At 35.2% G+C, this 20,820-nt stretch overlaps 1 protein-coding gene across 5 annotated transcripts in view; it reads right to left on the bottom strand.

Moving 5' to 3' along the window:
* Positions 1-303: 303 nt before the first annotated feature.
* Positions 304-20,820, bottom strand: part of PCDH11X (protocadherin 11 X-linked) — a 491,394-nt gene continuing 470,877 nt past the window's right edge. For 4 of the 5 annotated variants that reach the window (XM_061446153.1, XM_061446156.1, XM_061446155.1 and 1 more), the window contains one exon: positions 304-3,170. In XM_061446153.1, the coding sequence (XP_061302137.1) occupies positions 2,779-3,170 (392 nt within the window). In that variant the 3' untranslated portion in view covers positions 304-2,778. The remainder of the gene's footprint in view (positions 3,171-20,820) is intronic. The other variant, XM_061446157.1, reaches the window with a different exon arrangement.

The following is a 20,820-nucleotide window of genomic DNA, read 5'->3' as shown; positions in this document are numbered from 1 at the left end:
GCCACTCAAAGAAAATCGTTGCCTCAAATGCATGGGTTTATATACCAGACAGGTAATATATAAAAATGAGGGAACCATTTAAGTCCTGACACAACATTTACTTATAATTAATTGTTCTGTATCTTGTTTGACACAGAATATCACAACACAATTTAATGGATATAAACACTTAACACTTCCTATAATCAGATTTATCTTTACAATTCTGCTTCTTTAAGCAAGTTTTTTTTTGCTGTTTGGTTTTGGTGTTTTGCAGGGATTTTTTTTGTTCTTTTGTTTTCAAGAGAAAGGGGTATTGGTTATTTTCTACTGTACCTTAGGCGTTCCCCCTCTTTTCCTCCTCCAAAACCCTTAAATATTCAAATCTGAAGTTTGTTTTTTCCCCTGCCTATGAAAAAACACTAGTTCTGGTTCCTTCACCTTTTCCTATGAAAATCCTAACATTTTAGAAATGCTATTTTTTGCCAGAAAATTTCAGTTACAACTTTCAGTCAGAATGGAGACGTTAGAGGCCAAAAAAAAAATAAAAATCCAATTCAGCAGCCAACTCTGTAAACATTTGCTGTGGCAGCCTTCTGTAATAAAACCTGAAGTCCTCTGCTACAACAGGAAGCATTAGCTGTCAGCATTATTCTGAATTTGCACAATTAATATGTTTGGTAAATCTGTGTAAACTACAGATAAGCTTTTTTTTGCATATCCCTGAAAAGGACTTCCTCATCGTGAAGTCTCCAAAGGAAACAACAAACAGCTTTGTATATATTAGGTATGAATTAATCTGTCACATTTTTAATTGTCCTGGAATCAGAAATGAGTTGTCAGCTATTGTGTGTCAGTACCCAAAGGATTATTATTTTTTTCCAGGATTTACATGCAACTGGAAGCCAGTGTGCCACATCTTTTCTAAATGTTACTGAAAACTACATTAAAAAAAGGAAAGGAAAAGAAGTACATCATTAGATAATCTGATGTCCATTAATTAAACTCTATCAGTAGGTTAAAAGTGAAGCTTCTTTTGTTTTGCACATAAAATCTAAATGTGGTTTGAAGAGATTTACAGTGGGGACAGCAATATATAAAGCTACTTATACCTGCTGGGCACATAAGAGAAGCTCTTTTAGCATTCATTGGAAACCCTCGACAACTTGAACTTCTGTAAATTTTACAAGCAGCTAATATTACAGCATTTTTACACACAGTTTTGCTTATAAATTACAGATTTAAGTTACAATATGAAGCCTACATAGAATTCTATCCATAGGAAATATTCACACACTGTTTTTTCCCCTTCCATACAACTTCGATTGTCTCAATGTTGCAGTAAAATTAAACAAAGCTACACAATTTTTTTAAAGAAAATATTTCTTGGTAGGTACATAGTGTAAATGGCTGAACAGCAACAAAATACGAGAAGGTAAAAGTGCTTTTTCATCTAAGAAAGGAACCTACTTTTCATCCACTGTAGATTTTACCAGCCTTTTTCTGCCAGTATTAAATACCCTCCAGTACACAGAACACAGAATAAAAATTCGCTTATCTTTAACAAGACTCATCTTTGAGACTTGATCAAATAATCTGACTGGGGTGTGCTTATGATTACACTTATCCAGCTTTCAGTACCCAGATTCTGTCAGTCATTCTCTAATAAACTAAGCCACAATGACAAGCACTCCTCCATCTAATAGGTTGTGGTGAGGTAACTAATAATCTAGCTAACCTTTTACTGTATACTTACAATAGGTGAATATAGCTGGAAAAACCCGCCATATGCATCACAATAATAATCTTTTAAATACCAGTAGCTTGCAGCCACATCATATCAGCCAAAATAACTACCCCATTTTCCTACTGTTTTCAGCAGTGCCCAAATAAATTTCAACTAACGGGAACAGTAGCCAAAGCAAGCTCTGCAAGATGAAAAAAACTAGACCAAAACAAAATATAGGCTTATGGCTTGAAAAGCATAATATGTATCATATTGTTGCTTGTATTATTGTAGAAAGGAAAATCTTGGAAATTAAAAAAGTTACTTGCAACTTTTTTTTCCAGTTTTGATCTTGCTTATCCTGTCGTCATGTTGTTTATTTCTCACAGAAAATCCTAGTTGAGAGCTTTCTATTTAATCTATTTCATTATTTCAAAGAATAAATACCTGTAGATTGACCCAATAAAAATTAAAATCAAAAGCAGTTGTCATGTCTTTAAGTATATTTTCCCTTTTAGTTACAGAAAAAATAAATTTTGGTGGAAAGATATACTAGCCTTCTTAAAAATTAGATTTTAGGATCTTACTCATTCTATTATGTAAGGTAATCAGATGGGAAATTGCCCACTTGATCACTATGCTAGGCAAATGGAAGATGAAATCTATGAATATGCTATAAATTATAAAAACAAAGAAAAAGCTGAATAAGCTATATTTAGACTAATATTCCCCAAACTGTACTAAGAAATTGCTTTCAACAGGGAGGAAGAACTACTCACAGATATTTGTACTATAAGGCCCATATAAGAAAATGAACAGAATTTTGCCTTTTCCTTTTGACAGTTTCTGGGTTGTGGGTTTTCTTCCCCATTTGGTGGATTTTACCAAAAACCGTGGTAAATTTCTTTAAACTAAGTCTGAAGGATTTAGCTTTTCAATTTCAAATTTAGGATCCTATATACATAAATGCTCACAAGCCTAACAAGTTTGTATATGCGCTAAGAACAGTGTTAGGCTGTGACTATATACAGTCACACTTAAAGCCTGAAATAACAGATTTGCCAGATATGAATTTATAGCTGGTGCTCATGTATAAACGTAGTGCTGCTCCCAGACACCGGTGCCTGGTGGGATGCGGCGAAGTTTGCCAGAGGAATGACTTTGACAGGATCTTCACTGGCACAAAGTCTTTCGCAGGTGTTATAGAACTGGGGCCTGCGCCCACCCTGGCCTTTGTCAGTGTCGTCCTTTGGAAGAGGCCTCCCAAGAGTGTGTCGTCCCTCGGGTCTGGCTCCTCGGCCCCAGCCTTGCTGGAAGCCAAACGATGGCAAAGAGGTGTTGGACTGCTGATACTGTGTCAACGAAGGTGGCATCCAGCAGTTGTCAGAATGGCCGAGGATGAGACACTCCTGTGTGCAGGTTTCAGAAGCTTCAGCCAGGGCTTTCTGCAGATTTATTTCAATAGCTGGGAGGATGGAAGAAGACAAGACATTATCAGAGTTTTGAAGAGTGATGTGTACAGACAAGCAAGGTTAACAACGCAATCCCTGTTCTAAAATAATGGCCACAGTCTGGAAAGAGAACACCTCCAGGTGTACAACTCAAGTAAAGGTTCAGATGTTTGCAATCTATTACTGTTGTCATTTGCTATAATCAGAAAAAAAGTTAATGTTTAATGAACAAACCTTGTAACATTGTACTTACAATGACCTTTTCACTTTTAGAAATTTTGTGTAATAAAGCTAAATTACAACAATATAATACCATAATTCCGTATATTTGCATACAACTACTTGAAAAATATTATTATTAAAATTAGGATTTTTTTTAATATTCTCTGAAAACTAGTGTTTTTAATTGTTTTTCTTTGCTTTAGGCAAAACAGAATTAATTTGGACACATAGCCAAAGATGGCACATTCGCTTCAAAGATGCACTCAAGAGCTTCAAGAATGAAAGACAGTATAACAGCCATTTTAAAGAGAATTGATTTCTCCATGCATTTGATACTGGAAACCTTGACAAATCAAAGGGCAATAGCAAAAGAAGCTGTAAGCTCTGTAGTTTACTAGTAATCGATCCAGACTTCAGTAGATGCAAGGTTTGTACCCTTGAAAAAGGATTATAGAAATCATAATTTCTTCAAAGGCAAAGTAAACCACTATATCTGAAAGACATAATTTGCAATACATAAACACTCTTGATCAGTTTCATTTAAAATGTGGCTTTACAACATTCAAAAATTCAGACTAATAGAATTAAGCTTTTACAAATCATTCCATTAAACTGTTTTTACATTATGTGTTAATTTTATATTCTCTTGCTGTGTACATAATTTCAATATATCAGGAGTGAAGAAGAGTATCTGATTAGATATTTCACTGTTAACTTCAAAAAACTTTCCAATGAATGTTACAAAGGTATTTTTAATATCTGTCTTCATGAAAGTAACACTTAAAATTGGATTCTGTCTCACCACCACTGGAGAAGGTATGATGGTAGGAATTACTTATAGCAATACAAGTTCTGAGTAGGAATCTCTTCCCCTCTGAGCTTTATGTTTAAACACATGCTGCATTTCTATTTTAATAAATATTTTGCCTGTTGAAATCTGTGTAAATCTACAAAGCACAAATACATATTTCCATGTTACATCTCAAATGTATAAAGTTTTTCCTTCAGGCACTGAAATACATAATGGTGCTGTCCAAAATACAGAAAACCTTTTTTTCAAATCTACCACATTTAAGTAGACAACTGGTTGCTTGTTGTAACATCAATGCTATATTCTTGATTATTTCTGCTTCTTATGTTGCATGAGTATGTGCCAGTTAGAGAAATGTTTATAAGCACTATTTTGCCCTATTACTGGCATTTCAAGATGTCTTCAGTCATTTTGCCTCACTGTTTTCCAGTGTAATCCTGACAGAGATTGGCACCCTCCTGCTGAAATACTAATCCAGTTTTGATGGGCAGCAGGAGACATAAATATGGAAATAATTCAGCAATAGCAATAGTTCCTGAAAAAAAAAAAAAGTTACTACTGGTAGATTAGTCTAATCTTTTTGTGTCCTACTATCTGCTATCACAGACATAAATTTGAGTATATACAAGTCTTGTTAAGCGGTTTAATTATCCAGGTTTGCTTCTCTTCTGATCAAGGTAATTCACTGAAATCAGACACAACCTTGCAGTGTTGAGTTATCCCCATTTTATACAGAAAATGATCTTTTTTTGTATTTATTAAAAAAAACAAAACCAAAACATTTGTGATACCCAGTACCTCAGTGTTTCTTTTTATCTTGAGGTTTTCTAATCACTCTTAAAATCCTATTAATTCAGTTAAAGTGAAAACCATACAATTATTTACTTGGAAATAATTATGCAATTCTAGCTCTTCACAGCAAGCAGTTACAATACTTATATTGTATTATCTCTCAGACTTTAGTAAGAGTAAACAAACCTAAGCATAAAAAGAAGCATTTGGCAATAAAAACTTAACGTTCAAGCTTTAGACAAGGCAATTGTAGAAACAAAAGGTCACTTATAAAACATTCTCTACACCTTTTTGACAGATCAGTAGGACAGTAATTTTGTGCCATGACTACCTGTAGACTTGGAATATGTTACCATCCTAAGAATAAGAACATTGTCAGAATGACAGTCTTGTTTATTCTGTTAATAAAATGTTTTACTTGAGTTTTAGTTTTATGAAAAAGAAACAAAAAACCCCGCAAACTAAAAATCCTACACATAATCACAATTTATGAATGCAAATGATGTTGGTTTTGAGTTGGGGTTTCATTATACCACAGTCTGCCAATGCAGGATTGTTTACAAGATACACCTTCTGCAGTAGTCATAATCTTTCTTTCAATGTTGGTATTTAGTACATGTAATCTTGATTGCCAAAGCATGTTTTTCTTTGTTAATAACATTTAAAATATACAATGAATATAGTGTGAAGCAGGCAAGGTCCCCCATACCTGCATTTAAAGGAACTTAGAAAAATCTCATGAACTGATCTGCTGCAATAGCAGTACTAGCAAGGATAATTGGGATGCTAAATAGTCTGTGTTTGGTATAAAGTAAGAATAAATAAAACCAGCAGTACAAAATACTGTTTTTAGCACAATGAAGTAAAAACTACTCTTAGAGCATCATTCATCTGTTTTTGAATGAACCTAGAACAAAGCGTAGGAAATTTTCTGCATGAATATTCATAAGGCATTATCTTTTTTGCCTGTTCTTCCAGGCCATGAAATGTAGCTTCTTCCTGTTGGTCTAATTTATTTTCTATTTTCCTAATGTATCGTAATTCTCCTTCTTCTTTAGCACCTGAAATCCTTCTAAACAGCTACTTGACACTGCCATTATACTGTCATCTAAACAATACTTTACTTATTAAAAATACATTTTTAACAATACCCTGTTTTATCAGAGAGCTTTACGTCAGCAATGTATTATACTAATGGTGCCAATTTACAATAGAATGCAGCTGATTTCCAAATATTCTATTACTGACTTTCGCATGAAGAGGTCACTGCAATTCAGCACCCTGTCTGGTTTCCCTCCACCACTTGCTGCCCACTTTAAACAAAGGATTCCCTGGTGGGCTCAGCTGTGCATCCCCACAAGACCATCTGAGGAAGAAATCAAGCTTCCCTTGATTCTCTTGATCTCTTCTCTGCCCAACCTGTAGCTGTGCCTGGGATTGCTCTGACCCAGGTGTAGGACCTTGCACTTGGCATGGTTAAACTTCATGAGGTTGGCATCAGCCCACCTCACAAGCGTGTCGAGGTCCCTCTGGATGGCATTCCTTCCCTCCAGGGTATCAACCGAACCACACAGCTTGGTGTCATCGGCAAACTTGCTGAGGGCGCACTCAATCCCAATGTCCATGTCAGCAACGAAGATGTTGAACAAGACCGGTCCCAACACCGATCCCTGAGGGACACCACTCGTTACTGGTCTCCAGCCGGACATTGAGCCATTGACCACAACTCTTTGCATGCAGCCATCCAGCCAGTTCTTTATCCACCGAGTGGTCCATCCATCAAATTGATGTCTCTCCAATTTAGAGACAAGGATGTTGTGTGGGACAGTGTCGAATGCTTTGCACAAGTCTAGGCAGATGACATCAAATGCTCTACCCCTGTTCATCAGTTCCGTCACCCCATCATAGAAGGCCACCAAATTGGTCAGGCAGGATTTCCCCTTAGTGAAGCCATGCTGGCTGTCACCAAGCACCTTGTTGAACTTTTCATGTGCCTTAGCATGCCTTCCAGGAGAATCTGCTCCAAGATTTTGCCAGACACGGAGGTGAGACTGACTGGTTCCTTTTTCTGAATATTTTCAGAAGAAATGATGGTTGTTCACTACTTAAGTCCAGTGTCTAGTAACATCTTCTCACATAAGATATGACTTGTTTATAAATGGAAATAGAAGGGTGCATATCCCCCATGTATTACGAATAAACAATACATTCCATCAAACTCTTACCAGTCTACCTCATTTCTTACCTCACTGAGTAATAAAGCCTTAATTTTATGTATTATTTTCATACTACATAGAGACTCCTCAACCATAACATACAAGCAATATGAAACAGAATTTTTAATTCATAGAATAGATCACACTCCTGCACATGTCAGTTTACCACTTTGATTCAAACTTCAGATTGTTTTAGGAATGAAACTATTTTTTAAATTGTCTGCCTCAGAACTGAGAACAGTTTTAAAGAACTTGTCTGTCAGCTCTTATGAAATGTTTAGATCAGAACTGTCAAACATAACTAAAAGCACAATAGTTAAAAGTCTTTCTTCATTGTTCCACAGTCTTTATCATTTATAGGTCAAAGCAGTTTTGAGTAAAAGTATTTGTTTTCACTTAAGAAAATGTGGAATTCCAACCTTGCAAGGTAGCTTGAAAACAATTATAAAAAAAAAAAAAACAACCATTTGTTGTTTTTTCCCTTTTTGTTTTGGTTAGACACTTTCTGAGGTTATAAAGTCTGCATAGTGTTTTACAGATAGTAAATAAAAATAGTTGTTATCACCTTTGCTTTGGGGGAATGAAAGCTGAAGGTCTCTACAATCCTACTCTCCCTCTCACTCTATAAGATCTCTGGCACAATACTGCCTACTTTGGCATTTCCAGCTTAAAATTATATTACATTTTTAAAACTATTTATCTGAAAGAATTCTCAAAGGAAGACAAGCTGTTAGCATGGCCCTGTTATCAGCAGTCTCTGAATGCTGAAAAGTTAGAATCATAGAACCACAGTATCATCTAGGTTGGAAAAGACCTTTAAGATCACTTAAGCAGGTACTTGGTGTATACACAATACACTTTCTTTTATATCCCTATGCCCTCCCCCTCCACCTCCAAAAGAGAGACATACTACTAAGACAGTATCAAGAGGGATGGTATCTTTCTCAGTCTGCATAAAGTCAGCACCTGCATCACAGAGCTGCAAAAAGAATTAGGCTGGAAAGGACTTCTGAAGATGTCTGGTTCAGCCTTCTGCTCAAAGCAGGATTATCTTGGTCAAAATAGACAAGGATAGTTTTTTCAAAACTTTAGGCCAGACTGTCAGAATTGCACATATCCCTTTAAAAATAATCTGAATGCATGTGTTAAAAGGGAGATGCACATTTTTAAGAGCTGAACAATCAAGAACATGAGCATGAGCTCCTGGAGAAGTGTTAAAACATCTCCACCTTTATTCACATGCGTAATAATGATCAAAAGACATTTTTAAATGTATTCATTAGCAAAGTACTCAGATTTATTAGAAGTTCAAAAATTGTTAGACTGCGCTGTACTGGTACAGGCTTAGGGGCTTATAAATTGTGCTAAGAAAGTTTCAAAAACAATTTTAAAAAATATAAGGAAACAACTTAAAATGCAGAATATAGAGTACTTGAATTGTAAAGCCATGTAGCTGAAGTCTTAATGAAAAGCCAGTATTGAATTTGACACATTTTGGATGCAAACCATCCAGTGTTACATTTAGAGCACTCTTGTTTCATAATAAAGCAAGCAACAATTAGCAAGCAATTAAGCAAATTGCCCATAATTATGCCATTGCTGAGCTATTTTTCATATTTTCACAACACAGCACATATATGAATACATGGCTTGCAGTGCCAATGCTATTCTGTCAGCATCCAGAAGTGCCTCTCATTTACTGAAGCGTTTCATATTAAACAGCTCCCATCACACTTTCAGTGCTCTCTGCTCAGCAGGAACCCACCAGAGTGATGAAGATGACAACCTTATACTACTCAGCCAATAGTTCCTAAGGAATAGGTCGTGTCCCCCCCATTTTTTGCCCATGTGTATTTACTAAATGTGGTACTAAATCTAAGCAGGAATTCAAGCATAATACAGGGAAATTATAGTCTAGAATTACCCTGGTGAACAAAAGTGGCCACTTGGGTAACATCATTTAGTAGTCTCCACTGTATGAGTGGAACAGAAATTACATTAACAATAAAAAAGGAAGGGATAATAGTTGTTAGTATAAACTGAGTTATTTTAATAAGGTCAGGAGGAAGAAGCTTGAACGTAGAAAGCCTAAATAACTGCTGCTATAACATACTCAACTTTTTTTTGTTTAATAATAAAATGCCTTTGGGAGAAGTTTCATATGAATATTTTTTTTCCTGTATATGTCTCTATAAATTAAAAACCTAAAAGATTTACTTAAGTTCTAGCCTTGGAACCTTTTTATTCCGAGGATAAGTACGATACGTCAGTGAGAAATCAGAGGAAGATTGACCCTCCAGAGGTTCTAACTGAGGAATCAATAGGCATGCAGGAAATCACACATTTTCATGTGCTACCTTGGCTTGCCAGGTTGTACTGGATATCTTGCAAGAATAAGTTCTGTTTCCATTCCAGTAAACACAGTTTATATCCTAACAAATAGCCATGTTTTTAATTTGTATTTAATCCTAAAAGCTGCCATGAGTTAGGCTTCTTATTATAAAATCCCCGTGGCATGAGGTGTGTTATTTTGCACCTGGCTTCAATTAGTCAAGCAAATGTTATCAAAGATGGCTGGAGAAATTTGGTGAGGAAGAAGACATGGAATAGAGAAAGTATGAGGGCAAGAGACAGCATATGGTAATTCCTGTATAACTATGCTTGTGAAGTGAATCTTTCCCTCACAAATAATAAAATAAATAAATAAAGCACATTAATCTTTCATTAAGTCACCTCTTATTGTTTTTCTGACTAGAATTTCAATCTTGTATTAATCAAAACCGAGAAATGGTCTAAAAGCAATGCTCCCATAAAAAGTTCAGTTTCAGTAATTGCCAGTTTCTACAGGAAGATACCTGAAAGAAAAAAAACAAAACCAAAACCGCCAACAAGCCACCAAACCTCCTGCAACCTCTTCTGTTCCAGCCTAATGAACACGTGACAGTGTTGTACATACATGGCACTGACCCTTATTGCTTCAACAGTCCAACTGTATTCAACTGCAATGTCCACGTTTTTTGCTAATTACGGTAAAACAAATATGGCAGTTGTCAAAGGATACGTGTTTCCTGGCCTACGGAGTATATATTGACTTATGAATGAGAATTTTAACCATAACTTGTAAAGTATAATGACCATCCAAAATGGGTAGCCTAAAATCTAGTATACTGATTACAGTACTGGGTAGTACAACGTGCTTTATTTAATATTTAATTAACTGCTTCACATCTGTACTAAAACTTCTTAATTATTAATACATAGTTCATTATTTAACACAGAATATAAATTCAAATTCAAATCAATTAAACAAGGTGAAACTACATAATGAAAAATGGTTTCTCCTACAGCAATAACCTTTGACCTGGAAACACAGCAAGGAGTGACATTTGCATTTCTTCCCCCATACCCGAGAAGACTATGCATTTTAGGTGACATATATTAAGCTCTCTATTGATGTAAAGTTTCTGTAATAAACCAAACATCCTACAAAAATATGCTGGATGAAAAAGAACTTCAGCTGTCATTTTTCAGCACTTCTCAGAGAGAAGGTGCCTGGAAGATGAAACATTTTCAATATGAATTTTCAGAATAACGTTGGTAAAGCAGCAAAGTTTCTTTACTGATTTGTAAAACTTTATTTCAAGCCTCTCAAGATCCGCTCTTATTTGCAGTCAGGGAAACAGGAGTCTGTAGAAAGTTGGAGATACCTGGCAATTATCACCCTGGAACAACTATAATATCTTCAACTTAAAGTGGTGGGCTTGCTGCAGCCAGCATTTAAGCACCACGCAGCTGCTCGCTCACTCCAACCCCCTCAGAAGAACTGAGAGCACTGACAATGTTTTACCCTCTCTAGAAAACGAGCTGTTCTTATCAATGCTATCTGTCACAGTGACCAGGAAAACAAGAAGATGTAGTAATGTTAGTGTATCTGCAAGCATTATTAAGGAGTCTGAAGCAGTAAGTACAACACTACTTAAACTAAATACTCCAATATGATGATGTTTCTAAAGCCTTATTTCTCACACTACTTTTATGCTTTCTTAAATACCCTTAAACATTACTTGAATTGTGAGATACAGGAGATCCGTGAAGAATAGTGTATCTCATATGAACTTCTAGAGATCATTTTTTACTAAGCATTCGAAATTTGCTCTTAAACAAGCAAGTGGAAGTCATCCCTTCACAGTAGGCAAACAGCTTTTCTGTGCCTGTAGCTTCTTTGGGAATTAACACCCTTTGCTATTTCCACCTAAAAAGTTACTTTTACTATTTGTCTACACTAAATGTTATTAGAAAGAAGTTAAAAAAATATCACAACATACAATCAACAATATAAAAACTGGAATAGAAACAACTGATTATATATTTTCTTATTATCATAATGCAGACTTTTTTAACTTAAAAAAGTGATCTAGTCAAATCTGTTAAAACAGAATGGGGATCAATCAACAGAAAAATCACTTAACCAATACAAGGTAACTCTGTAAACTCTGAAATACCATTCATAACTCCTTTTAGTGATCAAATCATTATTTAAATACCTCATTAGGAATGTATGTGAGGATCCATTACCACCAATTAAACAGATGTGTATTTGCTTAATTTAATTTCTTTTTTCAAGCCAGAGCCAGTTCAACATAGTATGGTCTTTCATTTAATTCAACACTGAGGAGAATATTCTGCATGCAGTTTTGCTGAGGAATTTAGGAGCATATCAATACTATTTAAAGAGACACTGAACATGTTAAAAAAATAAAGTGAGAAAATACATTACAGAAATATGGCCATTACTATACTTTCCCAATAAAGCAGGAAAAAACCCTATGGAAAAAATACATTGAAAGAGCTTGAGGGTTTTGACTGTAAAGAAAGGTTGTTTGTGTGAAACTATAAAATGAGCAATCTTTAAAATGCAGCTTTATACATCAAGTCCATAGAAAAATAAATTAACTTAGTGGCAATTTCTATTGATAATTCTTGATGTCTGTTCTCTCTCTTCTTCAAACCTAGCTAAAGTGATTCCTGAGTTTCATTCATACTTGCATTCAAATATCTATCAAGTTTTAAAATTAAGAAAACTTTTGCTTACAATATCTACACTGTAAGTATACAGAAGACTGTAATACACTTAGTTTTTAAGCTTTAAGTTTTAAATAAGTTTGAGCATGTGTGAAGGGCTAGTATTTTACTGTTTTAACTACAAATCACTAAATACCTTAAAAAGGTGAAAATTGATAAAGAGAACTAAGTATCACTGAATCTAAATAAATCCATTTGGTGTGGAAACTGCAGAAAATACATTTCTTAAGAACAGGCAGTGCACATTGAAATCAAAAAGTCAATTACCTTTTGTGGCTTTCTGGCAAGAGAGCAAAGATCTGGACTTGGAGATAGGAAAAAGGATGAGCTTCAAAAAGATAAGAAGGGAACAGAATTTCTAGGTGGAGTAAGGTCAGTAGCATTTACTCTTGATAACACACCTACATGAAAATATTAGTGTACTCTCATACTGCTCTAATAATGCATTCTAACACTTGACATTAAGCAGATCAGGCGAGTGATGCTCAGCAGAATGCAGAATACAGACAGGGTGATGAGGGGAACACGCAGAAGTTCATTTTCAGTTGCTGTGTGTGAGGTATCTCAAACATAAGTCCCTCAAGGAACAGGTGTGGGATAAAAGACAGTTCTGCTTCAGATATCTCTATACCCTTATTCACTTCCACAAGAGTTTCTTGATGCATCAACATGCCAGATGGGGCTCTGTTTTCTTTTTATTGACTTTACAGTAAAAATAAACAAAAGATTGATTGAAAGTAGAAAATTAAGAAATTCTTTTAAATTAAGTAATTGAACATCTGTGGACACTTGTTCATGGTTGAGACACTTTAACAAAACATTAATTTTCAAAAGAAACCATAAAAAAAAACCCCAACACTAAATAAGCTAATAAACTTATTTCCCATGATAACTTGAGAAACAGACAATAAAAGATGTTTTGAAATTGTGTTTTCATCAGATATGCACAAACAGAAATTTAAAGTCAAAGGCCTGCAGAGCAGCAAAGAAAATAAACCCACAATATTCTAAAAATATTCTATGGCTTTTATGCTGTGACTACAATTGCTTTTCAAGGGAAAAATAAAAGCATTTTTCTTTATTACAATATAAACAAAGAATAATTTGGTTTTATTATGAATACCCTGACTTTATTTTGTGAATACTTCTAAATATTTTTACAATATTCACCAATGCTGATAACTAAGTAACACACTACTCTTATTTGAATGCTGATAGATATTACATTTGATTGGACCATCAACAACATTGTATCTGTTTATTTCAGTTGAATATATAAGCATAGCTTGCTAAAGTTTATTTGACAAAAGAATTCCACCAAAAATGTAGTTTCGAAGTTCAACAGTTCTGTGGCAGTGTTTATATAAATGACATTTTGGGGTACAGAAACTAATAGTTTGCATTTCCTCATTTTATTTTCATCTAGATTTTAAAAATATGAGAATCCTTAATGTTTCAGCATAATGCAGAAATCATATTATTGAAAGGAAATGTCCTCATTTCTCCAAAGCTTTTCCTCAGATTTTCCATCTCACAGTAGATTTCAAGTTCAGGTTATGATTCTAAAAAACAGCACTGCTTACATTTCACAGCATCTGCAGCACAGCCTAATGCAATCCACAACCATTTCCCTTTTCTAAACTTCCTGCAGCTCCCTTAATGTTAATACAGAAGAACAAGCCTTTTAAACTTGACAATCCAGAACTACGAGTAATTAGGATAACTACTGCAGGGCAAGAGGGCACACTTCTAAATGCCCCTAAAGTGCCTAGTAACCTGTCAGTTCTGTTGTACTTTTTAGATTACTTAATGACAACCTACAACCTTGTGGAAGGACAGACTGGAGGTGTACAATTTTTGCATTTCATATCTCCACAGGACAAAAGGATTCCCCTCCTGCAGTTTTTGTCCTCCTCAAGAGGACACTCTCTCCCATACGGCTGCAGCTCAGTCAGGTTTTTGTCTTGGAAAACCCTCTAAACCACAGACTCCTTGATGACTAGACAACATTCTCTAACTAATTTTTCAGAGCTGTTTTCTGTCATTACCACTTTGTCAATTTGCCACGGACTACCCTCAGTGGAACCACGCAGCTACTCATCCCCCCTTTGACAAAGACCCCAAAAAGTGTGACTGCATGGAAAAGGCTATGTTTGATTAACAACTTTGTGATTGCTGTAAAAATGAAATTTGAAAGGTAATAATTACATTTGTAATTACTTAGGTCTAAATCTCTTATGTTTCCTACTCCCTCTATTTCTGGGCAGCTGGAGCAATGACTCATTAATAATAATAAAGTCATTTAACCCTGCAGGCACATTACAAGGAGAAAGATGTCATTTGTCACCAACGCAAATAGAACAATCACTGAAGGATACAGGAAGACCACTATTTCATATTTATTGCAAATGATAAAAGGGACATTTTGCAGTCATTCTCACCATGACATCCCAATCTGCTTTTTAATTATCAGCAAACATAAGGGGACAGCATACAACATATGAGGGACTGACTACTAATAATGTATTGTCCTGCGGTGACATTTCCATAATCACTTTAAATCTACCCTATACATATGTACTAGTTAAAGCTTTCAGCTCATGAAATCATACCCCCTAGTAAGGAATGAATTATCCTTTGCAGATTGAGCACACAAAAGAAGCTCTTTCCTAGAGTTTGAGGGTCTGATAGCTTACATATGCATTGCTATTACTTTAAGTGATAAGGTTTGGCATTTGTATTTTTAGGCCAGGAACTTTACAGTTGTAGTTCTCACTAGCAAGAATTTAGCAATGGACTTCTCACCACTGAATGCTCCATCCCTGGCAGTGTTCAAGACCAGGTTGGACGAGGCCTTGGGTGATATGATTTAGTGTGAGGTGTCCCTGCCCGTGGCAGGGGGGTGGGAACTAGATGATCTTAAGGTCCTTTCCAACCCTAACGATTCTATGATTCTATGATTGTTCTGTACTTTGCCACCACAACAACTCTGTATGAAGCACTCTTTATTAGATGAAACAAATACTCTTATTCACATTGAACTGAAGTAACTAACTCAGAATTTACTGAAATTTAAAGAATTACTGATATAACTGCCTTTCTATGAAACAGACTTCAGGGGAAGAGAAAAGACCATTCTTTCCTGAAATGATTTATTCAGGAGACATGAAACCTTGAGGAAAAAGTATGGAGAAAAAATTCTACTATGGTATTAGTATGAAAACAAATTAAAAGAAGTTTCATGTAAAGGAAAGTCACCATAAACTGAGTTTCAGCTCTATCAAGCTAGAACTTCAAATTCTTCTTTGCTTTGTTTTATCATTAGGCATGCAGAAAGACCAGACAACAAATTTAATATGAAATTATAAACTGTTATTCTGCAGGGTAGAAAAGAGGTAAGCAAACCTCTTAATTCTGTTTATATTTTCCCCAGATACTACAATAAACTACATAAAAACATGCTTTAAAAAAAAGTTAAATAAGTAGTGTTAAGAAATAAGACACATCAGGAAAGAGTAAAATGCACAGAGTAAAATGCATATTTTCACTCTTAAGATAGTGACAACACAGAAAAGCTTATACATGAAGTGAAATGTTTTGTCAAATTGAAAAACGGAAATAATATGAACACTACAATTTTCACATCAATTTGAGGTAAAATGTTTTGAATTACAGTCATTTTAATCTTGTTTTATAAAGAAAATTACTTCAAATGGGTGATAATTTAAAACAGCATAATCCAAACTTCATTGTGCTCCAGTCAGGCATAGAAGTGTGGCTCTGAGTGATTTGGAGCAATCTTTGCACATTAGCTCAGAGCCTCATTCAGAATAGACATTTGAAAGAAGAAAAAGAATACCTGACTAGAGTTTCCATCATTTATGTCTGAGTTCAAACCTGCTTACTGTGATGTCTATGACTTCCTCTTTTGGCATTTATAGACACTGCTAGCGTCTTCAGAAATTTTGGCACCATTCTGATAAGGCAACGGTTTCATATTTAGTACCTCTTTAAATGTTCAGTTGTGACCCTTTTCTCCACTGAAGTTCTGCTATTTGATTGGAAGCTTCTCATATCACTTAACATAAACCTTTTCCAACTATTGAGACGTTTTTGGCATCAAGGAGTTTTGCTGACATGAAAAAGATACATATATTACAAACCTTTCCCTCTACCTTTGCTGAAAGAAAATACATTCTCTCTCAGAAAATACTCTATTTAGTTAATCCTCCGTGTCCCTTGAACAACCTCTAACAAAGACTTTCACATTTCCTTCAGTACTCTTTTCTCCCAAGACATTTTCAATTAAAATATAAGAATATTCTTATTTAGCTAGTAGCATTAGAAAACTTATAGTTTCCTTCTATAAACCAGATTATTCTCTCAGCACTTGGACAACTGACAAGTGATGAGAATAATTTAGGTCAGATAAACATTTGACACAACTCTTTAAAGAACAGGATTTCTCATAGTACACATAATTTTTAAAAGACAGGGAACAGTCACAGATGTTCATGAAGTATCCAATTGTTCAGAAAATTCAGTTTCCTTACTTCAAAGATAGATGCGTTTTAAAATATGAATAAAAAATGGGTTGATCTTTAACGTATACTCCTGTAAACTTAATTATCTAAACATCATCTTCTTATAACTGCACTATATGCGTCTATATTAAGGATTCTGAAGAGAGATATATTTGTACGGCTTCAAATTTCAGAGAGTAGGCGTTAAGTTTTGACTCAATCCTATTTGAATAACAAGATGTCCTGGCATAAAATGATTTGTGGTTTTATACATTTAACAGACCAGAATTGTCTCTGCAAAAAAGTAACATTTGCTCCTGTTTGATAAGCTTTGGCATGAGCATGCCAAGTCTAATAAAAACCTAAAATACATTACTAAATGAGGTTAAATACTAGTGCTCAGATTTGTCAAGGAACTTAACACTTTCTGTAGTATGTGAGCCTCAGTCAGCCATTTCTCTATTGCATATGACAGAGGATCTCTTGGGAACAGATTTAAGAAACACTTAGGTCTTCTAAAGTTGCTGAAGCTTAGCATCCAGCTCTTTTGAAAGTCTGTTTCAAACTAGTTTGGAAACCCTGGACATAGCAGGCACACTTTAAAGTTAAGCATATCAGATAAAAACACAACATTTCTTGATAGGAATGGAAGTTCATATACTACCCTAATCTCTAGTTTACAAGAGCAAATCCACAAAAGCCCATAACTTATGTTTATTCTTTCATAAGCTCTACAGAAAGGATATTTTATGTCTGTGGTAGGTGCTGTTCTGGCAGATATATATAGAAAGCTCTTGCCATGTTTGGCACACAGTCTTCTTTTTAAGAAGCTACAAACCTGAGTTTCTGAAGCTGATGGAGTACATTTGACAACTTTCTTTTCTACAGCTGATGTAGATTGCAGGAGGAGTGCATACTTAAGTCTGTATTTCAAAAGGTTGCTTTCAAATCTTTCTAGGGTTTTTAATGGACCATAGGATATAAAAGAATCTAAATGAAAAACTACCAGTCAGTTGCTGGCTAAGTGTTCACCAGCCTGTTACTGAACCTATTTAATCTATTTATTCCTTAATTCCTCCATAGTCTCCTAGAGATGTCATTAATATGCTCAAAGTTAATTTATTAGCCTCTATTGCTTCTATTCAAGCTCATGTTAACAGAATAAATTCATCAAAAATGATCAGACTTGAAAAGGCAGATTTGGATTCTGACAGAGAATAATTCATCATGGCTGGGAAAAAGCCTCCCACCAACTGGGCTGTTGGAATGCTGGAAGATGAAATTGCAATGACTGCAGAACTTCTGCAGAAAAGGACATTGAAACCTCAAAGGGAAAACAAACAAACAAACCCTAGAGTCTAATTCCCAAAATTTGCAGGTTCCTGACCCTGTGTTGCATTTTTTTTCATTTTATTTTCACACTGACAGGTCCTTTCTCACACCCTCTGTGCTGCCCTGAGGCAGAAATAATCAATAAGGCTCTGCTCACCACCATTTGCATACCACAGGGACTAGGGACACAGAGGGCCACCAACACGTGAGCACAAGGAGTGGCAGTGGCAAAGCTGTACAAAAACAGTACTGATACTCCGTTAATCAACAGATCCAAGCAGCAGAGAGCTTCATTGCAATGCTGCATAATGTAACAGATTTATTTTATTCAAAATTTGTTGTAATTACCCCTTCTATAACAGTAATTAATAGTTTTTAGGCAATCTACTACTCTAAGTATTATACCATACTTTCTGTGTATCTATAGATTATCTGAATTCCAGGAACAGCTGGATGTTAACAGCAGAAACGGGGGAACAAATAAATATAACAGGGGAAAAAAAAAAAAATCCATGCTCAAATCTGGGTAAATACATAGGCTTATCTGGCTGACTCAATCAGAACATACATCCTTGCTGCCTTTCCCCCCTTCCTTCTATCATGTTCCAGAACCAGTAGAATTGTGCTTCCAACTGCACTGCTGTCAATATTTCTTATTTCTGATTCAATCTACACTTACTTTATTATATTACTGCCTTGAATCTAAGAAATTCAGTAAGGTGAACATGCCAAGTATCTGACCAGTACATTATGTCACACTTAAGAACCACTATATTGAAAAAAAAGTTCACATTTCCCAGTGAAACACTGAAAAGTTAGGAAGTGCAAATTTTGCAATATTCATTCAGCTCCCTTGTGTAAACGTGTTTTGATGCAAACTTTAATTAAATTATAATATACTATTTTTCTCACAGGACCCTTGGGCCCAATTCAGAGAGGAAGTAGTTATTCGATACTTCTCTTTATCTACTCTAATCAGCATGTGGCCATACACCTTTTTAATTAATACTTTCATAGACTTGTGTTGAATGCAGATTTATTCATTTCCCTGTGTACTTTTTTTTGTTTTTTTTCACAGCATAATCAAAAGCTTCATGAACACCAATACTATCACACTTGTATTGTTTTCTTTATTGAGGCCATTGGCATCTGGAAAACTGAGGTATAAAGAAATTAAGCAAAATCATGCAGTCTCCATTATTTCTGGGTGGGCAACTTGAGATAGCTTAAATCAGATTTTTGCACACCTGAGCATTTGACATTATATTATACTTTCCAAGCATAACTGTTGGAGTAGTGAATGATGCCCTTGACACCCAAAGAAACCTGAAGGGCACAACATACTAGCAAAAACTCAGTTTTCTCGCTCTACTAAAGAGTTGTGTTTTACATTTCAAAATGTACAAGAAAAATAGACATATTAATGACTTATCTTGCACTGTCACTAGTAAATCTAACCAAATACAACATCAGAAAACTATAGATACACTTTAAATGATGATGAAGAGCTCATTATCTCAATAAACCACTAAAAATCCCAGGATTATATGTGCTTTCACGATTTTATATGGTATCAAAACTTTCCAAAAGATATATCTTAAAATCTATCATTAACTCTAATGTAATAAAATTTAATGATCTCATAAAACTTTACAGGGTAAACCAATTTCTAGAAATTCCTCAAAGTGCTTCTCGGAATTAAACTTTAATTCTTTTGTAAAATAGATTGGACTCTAGTTACGATTGTTTCCATTGTAAAATCTTTATGATTTTGTATGTAAATTGAACATAGATTGGGCCATATGTAATTAAAACTAGACACATACATCAGTATTCCTCAGAACTACTGAGCTATTTTCTTTAACTGATGAGTTATTTTGAAATTGGTTTTTTCCCTGTATGTTTCTGACATAGGTTGTAACCTTTCCTACCTAACCACTATAGACAGGCTACAGTTTCTATACAGCAAAGTTAAATACTTATTTTCATAGGGAACAAGCCAAGCACAAAGATAGCTAATGAAAGAAGGGAAGGAGCCATATGCACAAATAAGTATAAAATACTTTTGATAGCAGGAAGTCTGCTCTCTCTTTCTAGTTCCAATACAATCATCATCTATGGAAATGTAAATCTTAACAAATTATTATCATACAGATGGCAGAAAGTTCAGAATTAATTCAGAAGGGCTGTGTACAGCTATGTACAGCAACACAGAGGTCTATTCTGCAGTCAGCACAATATGCTCAGCTCAATTAGTTATACCCAAGTCAACTCAGGCATGACTACCATTATGGCTATAGCACAGGGACCTCAGGGTAGCAGCTCTGCAGCTTCTCTGTGACTGTGGAGAAGCATATAAGCTACATCCATAGTACTGCAATGCAACACTCGAATTTCCTTGGATAAACCTACACCCCTTTTCGTTAGGAAGTCTATGTTGCAGATACAGAGCAACTAAGCAGCATACGAAAAATGGGTTAGTGCTTGCAATTTCATGTTAGCATAGATTATCACAATGTGAGTATGTAACAGAGTGTAAACAGGCTTGAGGACAGATACAAAGGAGGAGGGGAGAGGATGGAGTATCTAATTCTTATCACGTAACACCAGAGCTTCACATTTGGTCCCTATACTTAGGCCAACTTGAAGAATCAAAGCTCTGAACTGAACAGTCATATCCTTGTAA

The sequence above is a fragment of the Pezoporus flaviventris genome, unplaced genomic scaffold (genome assembly GCF_033815535.1).
Source record: "Pezoporus flaviventris isolate CSIRO_AGI_PZ_B2104156 unplaced genomic scaffold, CSIRO_AGI_Pfla_v1 ptg000005l, whole genome shotgun sequence".
NCBI classification, from domain to species: Eukaryota; Metazoa; Chordata; class Aves; order Psittaciformes; family Psittacidae; genus Pezoporus; species Pezoporus flaviventris.
Note: the sequence above shows the minus strand (reverse complement) of the source record. Positions and strands in the feature narration are given on the sequence as shown.